Raw genomic sequence first — 15,469 nt, 5'->3', positions numbered from 1 at the left:
AGAGGAAAAAAGCATACACAGGATATATTTAAAGCAGTTCACTGGGAAATGGTCCAGGTAGTGGCAAGGTCCCTGACTGGGCAAGCAGACAAAACCTTCACATGCAAGCCACAAAAAAGAATTAATCTGTAAGGACTGCTATAATAAGACCTTAAGAGGTAGAGCAGCAGCAATCTGTAATGGAGGGAGACTGTACTTGCTCCCAGAAGTCTAGCTTAGCAGACTGAACATCAAAGCAAACTGGGACCAGATAGCGGGATTCTGTACGAATCCCTTATCTCACTGCTAGCGGATGCTCCACTTCTGATTGTCTTGAACTGCCACCTGTCCCATGCATCTTTGAAGGCAATGCTAAGCCTGTGATGGATCTGACCTCCTTGAGCTTAGATCCTTTTATGTCTTTCTTCATTTTCAGTTCAGTTACATTTATATACCCTAGTGATGCACTGCATGTGAAACCAATGGTGATCCCCCTTTAACTCCTACTTTCCGCAGCTATTTGGAAATAAAGGGAGAAAACAATGCTGAGAATTATACTCTACCCCACAATATGGTGGCAGTCCTTAAGAGAAAAATCCTATTTTTACATTAGAGCTAAATGCCTTGTAGAAGAAGCTTTGCAAACTAGCTCCTTTTAGCAGGAGGCCAAAATATAAAAGCTGCATTTCACAGATAATCAAAATTTGTTAAGCACTGTAATAAACACATAGAAAGCAGGACTATTCTGAAGCTTTATAAGGATATAAAAAATGAAGCAACTTCAATACAAGTTGCTGAGCAATAACCTTATTTCACTAATTCTGTTTTTTTAGCTTGGACAATCCACTACAAAATAGCTATCATTTTTTCAAGTACATTTTATATACAGGTCTAGGATATATTATTTTAGAATACTTGCTAAATAAAACACTAACAAGTCAGCTGCCTTAGCTTAATGGACTAAACCGGCCCAGTCGTGACCTTAGTAGATGAGTAGAACTCTTAGGAAACTATGAATTTACCTGTTGGTGTGTAACAGATCTGCACAGAGCAACAATAAGGGCACTACTATGATGCATTTAACTACCAGCAATTATTTCCTGTTCAAATAATGCAAATAATTCTTGTATTTAATTCTGTGTCTGCGGCTCTGACACGGGGCAGCCTGCCTTAGTGACATTTAAAAAAGAAAAGACAAGTTAAATAAAAGTAATAACCTATTAACCTTTTTCAAGGCCCAAGCATCCATTTTTTATAGTATTTTTCTGAACAAAGTTTTATTAATGGATTGAGAAATTGCAAGCCTTATCAGTGTTCACAAACTCTACATTGATATCAATTACTTTATTGGACCTAGGTGCATGAACAAATATTCATTGTCTAAAGTGGCAGGAAGAATTGAAATAGACTTAAAGGAACAGTAACGCCAAAAATGAAAGTGTATTAAAGAATTTAAACTATAATGTACTGTTACCCTGCACAGGTAAAGTTGTGTATTTGCTAAAGTAATGGTACTATACTATAGTTTATATAAATAAGCTGCTGTGTAGCCATGGGGGCAGCCATTCAACCTGGAAAAAAGGAGAAAAGGCACAGGTTACATAGCAGATAACAGATAAGCTCTGTAGAATATAATGGGGCTTTATCTGTTATCTGCTGCGTGCCTGTGCCTTTTCTCCTTTAAATGGCTGCCCCAATGGCTACACAGCAGCTTTGTTTACATAAAGTATAGTAGTCTTTCTGAGGCAAACACACCAGTTGTACCAGCACAGGGCAACAGTACATAATATCGTAATTATTTTTATACACTTTAATTTTTTGGTGTTACTGTTCCTTTAACAAAAATCATTATAATAAGTGCAAATTGTCAAGTTTTACTTCCATTAAAGGCTTTTTTCTCCTAAATCAATCATAAAAACCGACATACACTAAAGAGGTCCATTGCAGCTTGGGCAATAAAGGGGTAGTTCCCCTTCCAAACACTTTTTTATTTCAATTGTTTTTAATAGTTTACCACATATAATTACTTTTTGCAACTGCATTCTATTTTTACTCTTTTTCTAGGATTTATGTTTATGTCTCCACCCTCTCATCTTTCCGGGGAGCAGTTCACTAAAGAAAGAGGGGGCGGATCACTAACTCTCTGAACTGTTAAACCTGATACACTAGATGATACTTTTTTAAAGTAGCTAATGTCAAAGACAAAATGTAACAAATTTAATTAGCAAATGACCCTTAAGGAACAGGGAATAGGAAAAGGAAATTGTAACAGTTTAGAGAACTGACAACATGGAATACAGAGTTGCTACTGGAAAATACCAGAGGGTTAAAATTGAGCAAATCTATTAAAAACATTAAACAAAGTAATTATGTCTGGTGTAGTGTATGAAAATAAACTGAAAAAGGTTTTGGAAAGTGATCTACCCCTTTTAATGGCTGACCTTTTATTCGTAACAGATCATTTTAAAGGAGAAGGTAATTTTGGCATTTTGCTGCCAACAGATTTGCCACATTAGGTCCACCTTAAACTATATATTTATTCTGCAGAAAACATTAATATTAACAACTTTAGAAGCTCTCTTTGTTTGTTTAAGATAGCAGCTGCCATTTTAAGTTGCTTACTGGTACAGTTCTAGCCGTTATAGCTGAGATCACACATTCCTAAGGGAGGGGGGAGGGAGTCCTTAGCATTCTGGTGGGAGGGGGAGCAGGAGAGGGGAGAGAGGAGAGAACTGCGCAGACTGTGGCCACAGGAATTAAGGATGTTTCTGAGAGAGGAAGTCAGACAGTGGAACATCATGTTTACAAAAAAAGAGACAAGAAATCCTGTGTTTCTTTTGATAGAGGACTCAGAGTGCATTATTACTGTAAATGCTTTTGGTTCTATTTACATAGACCTTTCTGATAAAGCTTACTAAGTTTTTACCTTTCCTTCTCCTTTAAAGCACCAACATATTCTATGATGTACAATAAATTCTCATTGAACCGAATCTTGCTCATAAATAACAAAAGACATGTTTTTTTCATTTTAACCCATTTTAACTCAAATTTAAAAAGTACAGCTCATGGAAAGCTGGTTATCTATAGCGACACTGAGCTTTGGCAGCACAATCATTGAAGTACTTTTGAATAGTTCAGTATAATGGACATGCTGCCCAAGCCCAGCTAGACTGTACATAAATGGCTCTCTGTTAACTGATGAATTAATTATTTATGAGCACTTCAGTAATAGTTGGCAGGGTGGTGGTTGCAGAGTGATTATAAAAATATAATAATTACACAATTTGTATTAGTAATAATAGCATGTAGGAATTACTGTAAAAGTTAAATTGTGTTTAATTCTGAATAACATTAAATTACCAATATCAAAGCATATAGTGATATTGTGGGGTCCAACTTGTGTTTATTCAAAAAAAGCACGCAGGGCTCCAGCTCTTCCCCAAACTACTCTCAGAAAAAGAGTACATCCCCCCTGTGATGCTTTTATTCCACACATATGTTCTGAATGTTTGAAGTAATGGTTACCATCCCTCTGCAATGATGGTCTTTCAGTTCTGGAGAGAATGCAACATTCCACATGCACAACGTTCAGACAACATAGCAAAACAATCACAGCAAAAATATATTAGCACCTTTAACAAACTAGTTTCTTCTTTTCCATGGTTGAAAGCCAAGCTCTTTGTTTAAAAACAGTCATAAATCATAACATCTCATTTAAGGGAAAGAAAAGTCAAAACAGGCATGTTTTCCCAACAACACTATTCAAGTCAAGAGCCACAATAGTGGAACTGCTGAAACCAGACACTGTAGAGAAGGTATTAAATGCAAATTCTCCTAACATAATGCAAGGTGACTTTACACTAAGAGGTCTAGAAAGGAATGTTGCAAAGCTTGATAGATATCAGAACTACAGATTTGCTGTATAATGAATATAAGAAGTTTTCAATATAACTGAACTCACATCAGGAGGTGCAACCAAGAAAAACAGACTATACTGAAAGTAGAGCAACTGCCCAAGCGCAGAAGCTACATAAAGACCGTTTGTAACATCCACACTCCAATACATAACAAAAATCTTTATTAAAGAATTGTGAACTGCAAACAGGACACCCTTGCAGATTTGCATTGCACTGCATATAAGTTTGCAAAATATGGAATATATGTGAATTGTAGAAATACATTTACTGACAGATGAAGTTCCTCTTTTACACATCTAACCCAGTGCATTAACTAAAGGTACTGGCAGCTGTTAAACTAAAATTTCCAGAATCCTCCCAACAGCTCAAGGTTGTCTGGAGGACTTGGGAATTCCTATAAGTTATAGTTTAGCAAAGTCTGGAGAACTGTCAGTTGTCCATGGATTGCTGAATAAACTATAAAGCAGACAGCTTAACTTTACTTTGCAGTTAATTTCTGGAGAGCTGATTTGACCCAGTCACAACAATAATTGTTCTCATCTTTAAACCAACTAATGGAATAAAATGCTTTTAATTTAAATTACATATAATACGGGTATGGGATCCCTTATCCGGAAACCCATTATCCAGAAAGTTCCGAATTATGTAAAGGCCATCTCCCATAGACTCCATTATAAGCACATAATTCTAATTTCTAAAAATTATTTTCTTTTTCTTTGTAATAATAAAACAGTACCTTGTACCTGACCCCAACTAAGATATAATGAATTCTTTTTGGAGGCAAAACAATGCTATTGGGTTTATTCAATATTTAAATAATTTTTAGCAGACTTAAGTTATGAATATCCAAATTACGGAAAGATCCTTTATGCAGAAAACCTCAGGTCCCAAGCATTCTGGATAACAGGTCCCATGCCTGTAATAATTTATATATATTCGAGAGAACACATTTAACTTAATGTCTGTAGGTCAGTAGCACAATAGTATTAAAGAAAGTCATATTGACTGCACTCATGTACCTTTTGTGGTTTTGAAATCCCAGCTCCAGGCTTTGTGCAGGAGCAACTCAATTGGCACAAGTGAATCTATGGAGCCCATTTATCAATGTATGATTGAGTCCGAATACAAAAAAATTTGGATTTTTTTAAACTTTTAGAACTTTTAGAATAGTAGGATTGATAATAAATCAGATGAAATGTGTGTAGGGCTGGGCAGACCAGAGATGGCTTTCACTTGGTTGGCTATCAAGGAGAGGGCATTTTTAAAGGGGACCTGTCACACTAAGAAATAATTTAAAATCCTATTTTATTGGGCCTGTCAGGAAATAAACTTTACATACAGTATACAAAATATTTAAATATTGTTTCCTTTTTCTTTTTGAATCACAGCAAGCAGGCAGCAGCCATTTTGGGAAAGCTGTTATCAAGGCAAACTTTGCAACATCCAAAATGATGTGCATGCATCAGAAAGAGGGACCTAATAAACATGTCCATGCAAAAGTTTAGAGTGCAGCATGGAAAGGAAAAGTAACTGCCTGCCTTTATTCCTGAGGCATGGAAGCAGAAAGGGCAAAATATGGTTGACAGCTGTGATTTTGGGTTTTATGTTTAATTTGAAAGGGCCTTTTATTATACAGGTTTTTATATCTAGGTGACAGGTCCCCTTTAAGTAGCTTTGTGAACAAAACTTTTTAATGTGCCTAATTATATTGATAAAGGGCAAGTGCAGAGGACCCCTTGTCTTTTGTTTATAAAATACTGCTGTCTGGCTAAAGGTGGCCATACACGTGGCGATCTGACGATGTTTCGTACGACCATCGGTCGCACGAAACATCGTAAGATCCGCCACACACCATTCAGGGCTGAATCGGCAGGTAAGGAGGTAGAAACAATAGGATTTCTACCTCCTTCTGCCGATTCAGCTCTGAAGGGAGAATTTTGGTCAGGCGCCTTCTATGGCGCCCGATCAAAATTTTCAAACTGGTCCGATCGGCGAGTCGTCCGATATCAGCAGCTTCCTGCGATATCGGTCGACTCGCCGACATGCCATACACGCACCGATTATCGTACGAAACGAGGTTTCGTACGATAATATCGGTGCGTGTATGGCCACCTTAATTTCTAAGTACATGTATGAATATAATATTATGCCACATTTTTCAAAGCTTCCTGCTGAAATATATGTGATAATACCTCTATATTAAAGTATGAAGTTGTTTAGTAATCTTTGCTGTTTCAAAGAAGTTGTGTTGTTAATTGGGTCTGTGCAGATGTTTTAAATATAATTTAGCATAGGCAATTAATATGGTTCTATGCAGAAATTGTGAATATAATTTAGCATAGGCAATTAATATGGTTCCTCCTACTCAAAAGACAAATATGGAGAAAGGATAGTTCTACAAATAAGATATAAAATCTAAATGATCTGGTCTGAGATGAGGACAATAGAATCAGTCCATGTTCAACATGTCTTTCCATGCTAAAATAAAAATAAGGAATTATTAAATGGTACAGAAAAACAAAAAAGGCATTTTCAACTATTTTTTATAGGTTTTAGCACTATTTATTGTCATGCATAGCCAACTGGTTGATTTTGCTCGTGTATACTGTGCAAGCAAATATATACAGTATATATACTGCAAATGATGGCTCTTTAAGTACAGAGCACTATATAACACTCCCAGGTGCATTGGAGTTAAGTGTTTTTTGGATTGACGGCAGTGGACAAGAAAACCAGTCTCTGTGGGGAAAACTGGAGAGTTGTCTGCCGACTCTGCAAAATACCAAACGACAACACTGGCACCTGTGACAAATTTAAGAGGTAACACTGAGAGCTAAGGAGGTCAATGTGGCATTTGTCACTGCTAATGTTTTTTTTGCACATTCAGCTGCCTGGCTCTGAAATGAGATCATTTGCTTGCACAAACCCCCATGGCTCTCTGAAAACACTCAAGAATTTTCATGCTTTACTCTCAAGTTTTATAGGTTAATGAGAAGCAGCCAAAATGATCTCACCAGTTTTAAATTATCCCACCTAACCACTACAGACCTCGCCTCCAGCACTGTTTACTTTTAAGTAATAAGGTATGTCATTCTTTTACCATAGTAAGACATAGATAACTAGTTCAATAACACAAGGTATCAGTTAAACCAGAGTTTTCAATATATCTCCTTATGCATATACTGGAAAAGTTTATAGCACTTATAGAAGTTTAATGTTCAGCTATATGACCTCTTGCATTCCCAGGTTGTTTGTGCAGTTGGCATACTGGTTATTTTTGCAATTCTTCACAAATGGCTCCAGCTAATTTTGGAGTCAATAAAAAGATACTCCAATAACAAGTAAGGGTTACCATTTACTTTCCTTTAGGCTTGTCATACCTGCTTACTTTAATTTATCCCCATCTTGGACCACACCAACAATTTAAAGCACAAAGGCAACTCAAAAAAGCACAAAATCAAAAAGCTAAATGCCCGAAATGCTGAGGCATTTTAAAAGTTACATTTCCAATTTCATGTAATTTAATGCAGAATCAGGCCAAATTTCCACACCTCAGCCCAATGATCAGATCCCTGAGGGGGCCAATGAAATGTTTCTGGTCTGCCACTTTGCTAACAATACATTAACAATGATTAAACAGTGTGCAGGTACCTCATTACCTGATGTCTCAGTTTCTCTATGGGGCAGATTTACTAAAATTCAAATTTATCTTGTTTTATTCTTTTTTTAAATCCCAAATAAAGTCGTCAAAAAGCCATAAAAAGCACACTTTTTTGACTTGTTGCATGACAAATGACTTTTCGAACTGTCACACAAAAACCAGCATCAAAAACTTTAAAAGTTTAAACCATACAAAAAATTTCCAGGGAAGGGACTGGCCATTTGAGTGTCTTTCATTTGCAAGTCCTATACACTAACACAAGTGCATCTAATGTCCATGTCAACCACTCCCATTCTAACAATGCCCACTCAACAATTTCTTTTCTTTACCTGAGAACCAACCAAACCAAAAACTAGAGGAGTAAATGCAGTGCCAACATGTTGAATGTTCCAGAGCAGTATATATTCAGTGCCAACTTCATGTTTACTGCCCCAGAACACATAGCAGCATAAATAAAACACCAACCTAATGGCTTAAGGTCCCATAGCACATAAAAGTACAACTGCTGTAACAATGTCATGTTTAATGGCCCTGAATATACATGAGTATAAATGTAGTGGCAACTTAATGTTTAATGTCCCAACATAATACAGTAGTATACATGCAGATGTTTATTGCTTCAGAACACATAAGAACCAAAAGCTGTTCAATGCAGCCAAAGACGTAAGTATCTTCTTTTGAGGTAAATGTATTATTTCATTACAACCCTTTCCTGTCAGAGAGGAAATGGTTAATAAATGACAAAATTGTTAAGCTTCTGGGAATCACCAGAAGTGCTGGGAGTCACCAAATTGTAAGACAGATACAAAAGAATGAAACAAAACACTTGTTGTGGTTTTATGTAGGAATCAGACCTGGCAGATTTGGGCTGATTCCAACATAAAACAAGACACAGAATACAATTTTATATTTTCTCTTTGCAACACATTGCTGGTTTCAGTTTCCCAAATATAGGTAAGAAACCAAAGGGAAATGTACTGAATTTCTACAACTTTTTCAGCTGCTGTCTCATGGTGCCTAAATTAAAAGAGAGTCTAAACACCGTGGTGAAGATTTATTAGGCTCAAATGTTTACTACTGATAATTACTGCTCATTAAAATAATACTCTGCATTTACTCTGTGTGCTGGAAAAAATGTCAAGAAATTAATTCCTAAATTGCAAATGGAGCAGGAATGAAGATTCAGAGGGTTGCTAGAGCCCAGCGTTGCTGTTGAGCTCTAAAACAGCACATATCAGAAAGTTGTTTGGCAGCTTAAAGGAGAAAAATGTATATATGCGTCTACTTTTATAAATGTAAATATGTCACTTTGCTAAAAGCCTTTCCTTTTAGGCAGGAAAGTGTTGATGAATAGTGTCAAACTGCTGCAAATATCAAACTGCAAATTCTTCAAGTTCAATATTCAATCAACTTACCCCTAGGTTTTTATTCTTTTTTTTTTTCTATTTAGTGTGTTGGAAACGTAGTAAAAAATGTTCATGGACATTTTGTAATTTATAACAGTTTAACTACATAAAACAAGTTTATGAGAAATACATTATTCAGAACCTGATAAATTCAACACAGGGTATATAATCTAGGCTACAAACTGGGAAAAGACAAATAATAACCATAGAAGCAGCATATACAATATAAATTGATAGCACTGACCCACAGCAGCTAGTTAGTAATGGATTTAGCTAACATAATATGCCTAGCTTTCTTAGAATGTAAAACAAGGGTGTCGCACTTGGGAGAAATGTAAAATTTGAGTATGTGATTGGTTTTAAAGGAAATTGAGCATTTCATAATTTTTCATGATAATGGGGCCTTCTGATATCACTGTTCTATCACTGATTTTGCATGAGGTCATCTCATCAAAGTAACCAGGTCTGCTCTCACTCATAAATAAACAAAAACATAGTGCTTAATAAAGCTCACTATCAAGCCTATGTCAATATGGTTATTGGAAAATATATAATATATAATATATATACACCACTTTTTGCTTTGTTTAATAAGCCCCACAGAACCAAAGAGCTTTTTGCGGGTAATGTGGGTTTTAAAAGCACTCAAATGCTAAAACAAAGGGACAGTTTGTTCCTCCAAAACACTGATTTCACAGCTAGTCAGTCTGTATCTTGACAGCCACGTGAATGCTTGTGAGTGCTGTTCCTATTTTTCTCTTCATTACTCCTACATGGTGATGCCCTGCCACAACATCCAGGGACAGCAGGAGTGCTGGTGAGAATTCTATGTATACCTTATGCTAAAACAACATGCATGCCAAAATTTTTATACATGCACACGTACACAGATTATTAAACAGTTGATGGATGATTCTATAGTTTTAAAGGATATGATGTAATATATATGAAGGCAAATTATTAAATTGCAGTTTCCATTTAAAGGACATGTAAAAGTGATGTCAGAGATAAGCAACGGTTACAATTTTAACTAATAATGTACCTCTCCTCAATTAGGAATATAAGGATATTTCTAACTTCCACCCAATTATTAGCATTTAGGGATGTCAGACCTCATTTACTACTGCCCCTGCCTGAAATGCAGGAGCATCATAAACTTGTACATCATTTGAGAATGGGGTATGCATATATGATTTCCCATCTGCACACCTCAAAAAAAAAAGTTTCAAGTTATGTTTGCAGTCTGCACTTTATAAATGACCCTAGTCATCTCTAGCAATGTCATATAACAGATATGTCCAATTTTGTCTTCATGACATCAGACATCGATTTTAGGATACCCCTGCATACATTTAGGCTAGCTAATCATTGACTCTTTTATGGACAGTTTTAGTGATGAAGTATTTAAATACCACTACCTGGCCAGTAATTATGGTCCTGATTTGAGTATCTATAAAATACATGAATTAACCAGAATTGCAGCACTTTGATTTTTGTCTGCGGTAATGTAGACGATTTCAGAAAAATATTTAAAAATTCAATTATATAGCAAAGAACCTCAAAATATCTTTTTTACAGGTCTGCATGAAATCTAAGAAAAGATATCTACTAGAAAAAATCTACTAAGAAAAAATATGGATCAGATTTTTCAATGAACAATAAAGATGCTTTCACCCCATAAATATTTTGTTAAGCAGATTTTGAAACAAAAAACATGTGTTGTCTCATTATTGTAAGCCACAGAAAAGAGACTAGCTGGTGAAAATTATTAAATTTGTAAAGCACTTTGATCTCCTCCCCAGCAAGTGAGCATTCCTTGTTTTATGCTGCTTACTCACTAATGAAGGAGGAAGGTTAGCTTTTATCCCTGCCACATTTCTTCTAGCAAAACCTGTGCACTAATCAGCTGTCCCTGCTAATCAGTCATCTGGTCAATGACCTTTTAACATAAACGCTAAAAGTTTGTGAATAATGTGAAAGGAAAAAGAGCAGACTGGTGCCTTTTTGTGGGACGCCAAGTGTCATCTAGAATAGGGGAGCAAAAGGTTAAACTGCAAAGCCATATCCTGCCTGGGTGATAAATAAGGGATTCAAAGGCGTGAGTTCTGACACCTCAGAATGGACTTGATTACCGAATAGCATTTTCTTATTACAGCGTCTTATTGAGTTAGGACCTTCTTGCCAGAACCTAAATGTTATTTTTTACTTCCTCCAAGACATACACCTCAGAAGCAATTTTTAAATATCTTGCACTGAAGAGATCTAACAAAAGAAGATCTGTATGAATGGTTTCATGACTTTGAATTTAAGTTAAATCTATACTATTTTGATTCTGCAGATTAGGATATTAGTTTTATAAGAAGGAGCAATTTGATTCAGTTTTGCTTCCATGATGTTTAAGAATGTAATTTCTTTAATTTTACAGTGGAAGAATATATTTCTTATTTTAGTCAATGTAATCATAAACTTACAACCAATGAACAGTAGTAGGTGCTATTTTAGGTAGGTGCTTATTTAGCACAATAAAAAATGTGGCAGGCAAATGACTCAAGACAGCTTAATACCAGTGTGTCCAACCACTGTCACAAGGGTTTTCATTGTACTACAACTCCAAGCAGTCCCTAATAGCATATGTCAAACAATGTTTATAGGAAAGAGCATGAACCATTGAAACAATTTTAAAGTTGTCAAATAAATAAGAAAGTAGAATGTTATACTTACGGTAATGTGGATCAATATAACCATTCCTAGGGTCCATGGCAAAGACAGTGCCACGGTAGGGAACTGAGGGTTCAGGCAGATGTGTTATAGATCCATGAAGTTCTTTTTTTATTAATGAGGCCCTTTCCTCACTTGACGTAGAGGGTTCCTCATTGATTTTACCAAGACCTTGGCCTCCATGAGGCTGCATGGTGATGGCGTTTCTTCTTTCTCTGTGATATGTCTGTCCAGGACTTTCATCCTCTGCAAAATAAACAGAATTACAATATAGCTATTAATACCAATAACCATTTCATGTAAAAACATAAAAGTTGTGTGTGTTCCCTGAAAAACAATTAAGTTGAGTAACAGACTGTAAAAAATAACTTTAAGGGTTAGTTCATGAACACCATCCAGAGACTTTTTACTGAGGTTTATAAACAAATATGTTGTGATTTCACTTCGCCAGACAGTCTCAATTATCAGGTGTTATCAAATAGAAAACTGGGTTCTTATTGCAGTCTTTGGGTTATTGGATAACACCAGTCTCCTCACGTCTCCTTGCCACAGAGTCTATAATGATGGGACAGTTTACCATAATTGCAGAAAGCAGCATCTATTTCTACATTTCTGAATCAGATCATATCACACGCTGTGAAAGCTTCAATCAAAGATTAAAAGATATAATGAATGTGATTATGATGCACAAACACTAGCTGTAGTCCAACTGACAAAGATAGTCCAATATCTGTAGTCTGAAAAATGCATAATAATTATTTTACAAAATTAAAGCTGAAGAATTATAGGAATTTAAATGATTTCCGGAAAAAAAAATAAGGTAAAAGCCACCAGGAAATAAGCGTAATATAATAAATGAAATATAATTAACTGTTGCTACTTGACGTAATACCCCATTGCTGGCTACAAAGAACCCCAAGCACTTTTTTTTAAAGGGGCAGTTTACCCCCTTGTTAAAGATAGGCTTGTTAATAGGCTTTGCGTTACACATATTTTTGACTATTGTTTTAATCACCAAAAATCTATGTTTTGTTTTTTTCTTGAGATAAACAAGGGAAACAGGGACATTGGAGCTGCTCCATTTTTGGTCCTTGCAGGGTATGTAATTAGATTATCAGTATACAATTCACTTCCCTTTCACCCTTTGTGTGAGGGTTATCTGTGAGCTGACAAACTAATTATCTGCCACACAAGGACCAAACGTGAAGGAGCTTTAATGTGTCTTGATAAGCAGAAAAAAAACAACTGGTTAAAAAAGACAGAAAGAATGTTAAGCACCAGTTCTATTCACTGAACTTATACAAAAAAGTGGGTTATACTGTCTTTCAGGGTCGTACTGGGGTATCAGCAGCCCAACAGGGATGCGACTTCAAGGGCCCTCCTCCCAACGTCAACACCCTCTCCCCCCGTGCGCTGTGTCGCAAACCTTTTGCCTCCTTCATTCTACTTAACTTGCTGGGGTGGCCCGGGTGGGGAGTGGGCCCATGTAGCCTGGGGCCAACGGGGTTTTTTCCCGGTGTCCCACCAGCCCAGTCCAAACCTGCAGCCCTTAAATTTCCCCTTGCTAAATTCAAATAAAAGTACTATTTTGTAATTGAAGTGGTTTGGCTTTTTTAAATGCAGCAGAACATTTTCTGTATCCTTAATTTAATGAAACATATCCAAGTCATTTGGTAGAGTGGGGAATATGTTAAATAGTTGCAATCTAAATGTGAGCAGCTGAAGTACATACAGTGAGCCTGATTTCTCTCAGTCAAATATATTAGGGATATAATCATGTTATAGTCTTGTTTGACGAGCCACATTCTGTAGCACATTTCAGAGCACCAATGTAGGCGTGAATCAATCCAGTTTATCTCTGTAATGTAGAATATTTCCAACTGAAAATTAAAACTTGAGTGTAAATTTGCTAGCAACTGAAATGTTTCAGAATAGAAACATTCAACATATTTTGACAGAAAATGTGAATTCAACAAACATATGTTCATTTTTAAAAGAAAACCAAAGCTAAGGTGAAGTGAAGTAGGAAAAGTAGTTTCACATGTTCTCCTTCATTATCTGGCAAACGATGTAATATGCCTCTAAAAAAGAACAAGCCTTGTACAACTAACTAGAAGCAATTCGTTGCTAAGTCTTGTAAATTTTCACACTTCTGTTGGTGCAGAAACTGACAACTGAAAATAGGTGACCTGGTACTTTGTTAATTGCAGTAATATGACAAATTAAATTATGTATGCTTACAATTTGTTAGAACATACTGAATTTATTGTTATAGAGAGAATCTTGTTGATACAGGTACCGAAAGGATCTGTTTGGACTAGGTCTAAGTAACAAAACGGAAAGAACTAAAATTGTATTTTGGCAACATATACTGCATCTCAAATGTAAATTGCACAACTGCATTATTATGTGCAGCAATTTTCCACTCTGTAAACTATAACAATTTTCTGGTTCTGAGTGTTCATAGTATTCAAATTCAAATGCCTTTCAGCCAATCATCACTGTTCTCTAGCTGACAAGCCAAAAACAATAAAAACAGCTGTTTGCTGGTAGGTTTACAGTCTGCTCAGAACAGTATGCTATAAGATCTGTTTCCCGTGAGAGCTGATGAAGGTTAAAACTGGCATAGCCATTCATATTTTTCATGTTATCCAGTGAATGCCTATATACTTTTTTTTATACTACTTTTGTAGTCCTGATGACGATCCTGTGGTGATCGAAATGCGTAGATGGTATGCTGAAATAAATCACTGACCTGATTGATGCTGTAGCTGTGAGTGCTTTCTACTGTTGAGTTTGATGCATTATTTTTGTCAGCACCCAGCCTGTGCCCGATACTGGTGAGTGCCGATTCTTTACAAGACTATATATATATATATATATATATATATATACTGTTATACTGATATATATACATGTATATATATACTAAGACAAATATCAGTATATTATTGGATTGTTGTTCAATTTAAATTTTTATAAAGTTTTATTTTCAATTTTAGGGCAGTTTCTGCCTTGTTGGACACAAAGTTTAGAATGATTGAGGGCACTCTGGGCTAAGGTATACTTGCCCTTTAAAACAATTTCAAAAAGTAGCACATAAATTTAGGTGCTAAAGTTTCAAAAATTCCCAATAGAGGATTATATATATATATATTTATATGTGGGTTTCTGCCTTGTTGGATCCACTGGTCTAGTACCTATAAAATGAATCTGTACTACAGGTATCAGACCCCTTATCCGGAAACCCATTATCCAGAAAGCTCCGAATTACGCCCATAGACTCCCATAGACTCCATTTTAATCAAGTAATTCAGATTTATAAAATTGATGTCCTTTTTCTCTGTAAAAATAAAACTGTACCATGTATTTGATCCCAACTAAAATATAATTAATCCTTATTGGATGCAAAACAATCCTATTGGATTTAATTAATGTTTTATTGATTTTTCAGTCCTGAGCATCCTAGATAACGGGTCCTATACCTGTACTATGTTTTTATCCAAGTGATTTCTGATCACATAGCGCAGTGCTGTCCAATGTGCTGTCCCGCGGGCCGCACCCCCATCTGTCTGGCTGCTTTGATGGCTTACCTTTGAGTAAGCTTTAAATGATATCAATACTGAGATTAACTGGCCCCCTGCATGGTTCTCATCTCAGCTTCAGGCTGTTACCCCCTGTAAAAATGTAATTCCCTGTGTTGTTCACACCTTTTAATCCCTTCATTGTTCACCCCCTGCCATTGTTCACACCTCAGGCTGTAATCACCCACATTGTTCACCTGCTCA

At 36.1% G+C, this 15,469-nt stretch overlaps 1 protein-coding gene across 3 annotated transcripts in view; it reads right to left on the bottom strand.

Moving 5' to 3' along the window:
• Nucleotides 1–15,469, bottom strand: part of gli3 (GLI family zinc finger 3) — a 132,801-nt gene that overhangs the window by 71,072 nt on the left and 46,260 nt on the right. For all 3 annotated transcript variants that reach the window (XM_004915351.4, XM_004915350.4, XM_012965492.3), the window contains one exon: nt 11,685–11,927. In XM_004915351.4, coding sequence (XP_004915408.1) covers nt 11,685–11,927 — 243 coding nt within the window. The remainder of the gene's footprint in view (nt 1–11,684; nt 11,928–15,469) is intronic.

This window comes from Xenopus tropicalis, chromosome 6 (genome assembly GCF_000004195.4).
Source record: "Xenopus tropicalis strain Nigerian chromosome 6, UCB_Xtro_10.0, whole genome shotgun sequence".
Lineage (NCBI taxonomy): Eukaryota > Metazoa > Chordata > Amphibia > Anura > Pipidae > Xenopus > Xenopus tropicalis.
The sequence above is the reverse complement of the archived record's forward strand: the minus strand, read 5'-3'. Positions and strand labels throughout refer to the sequence as shown.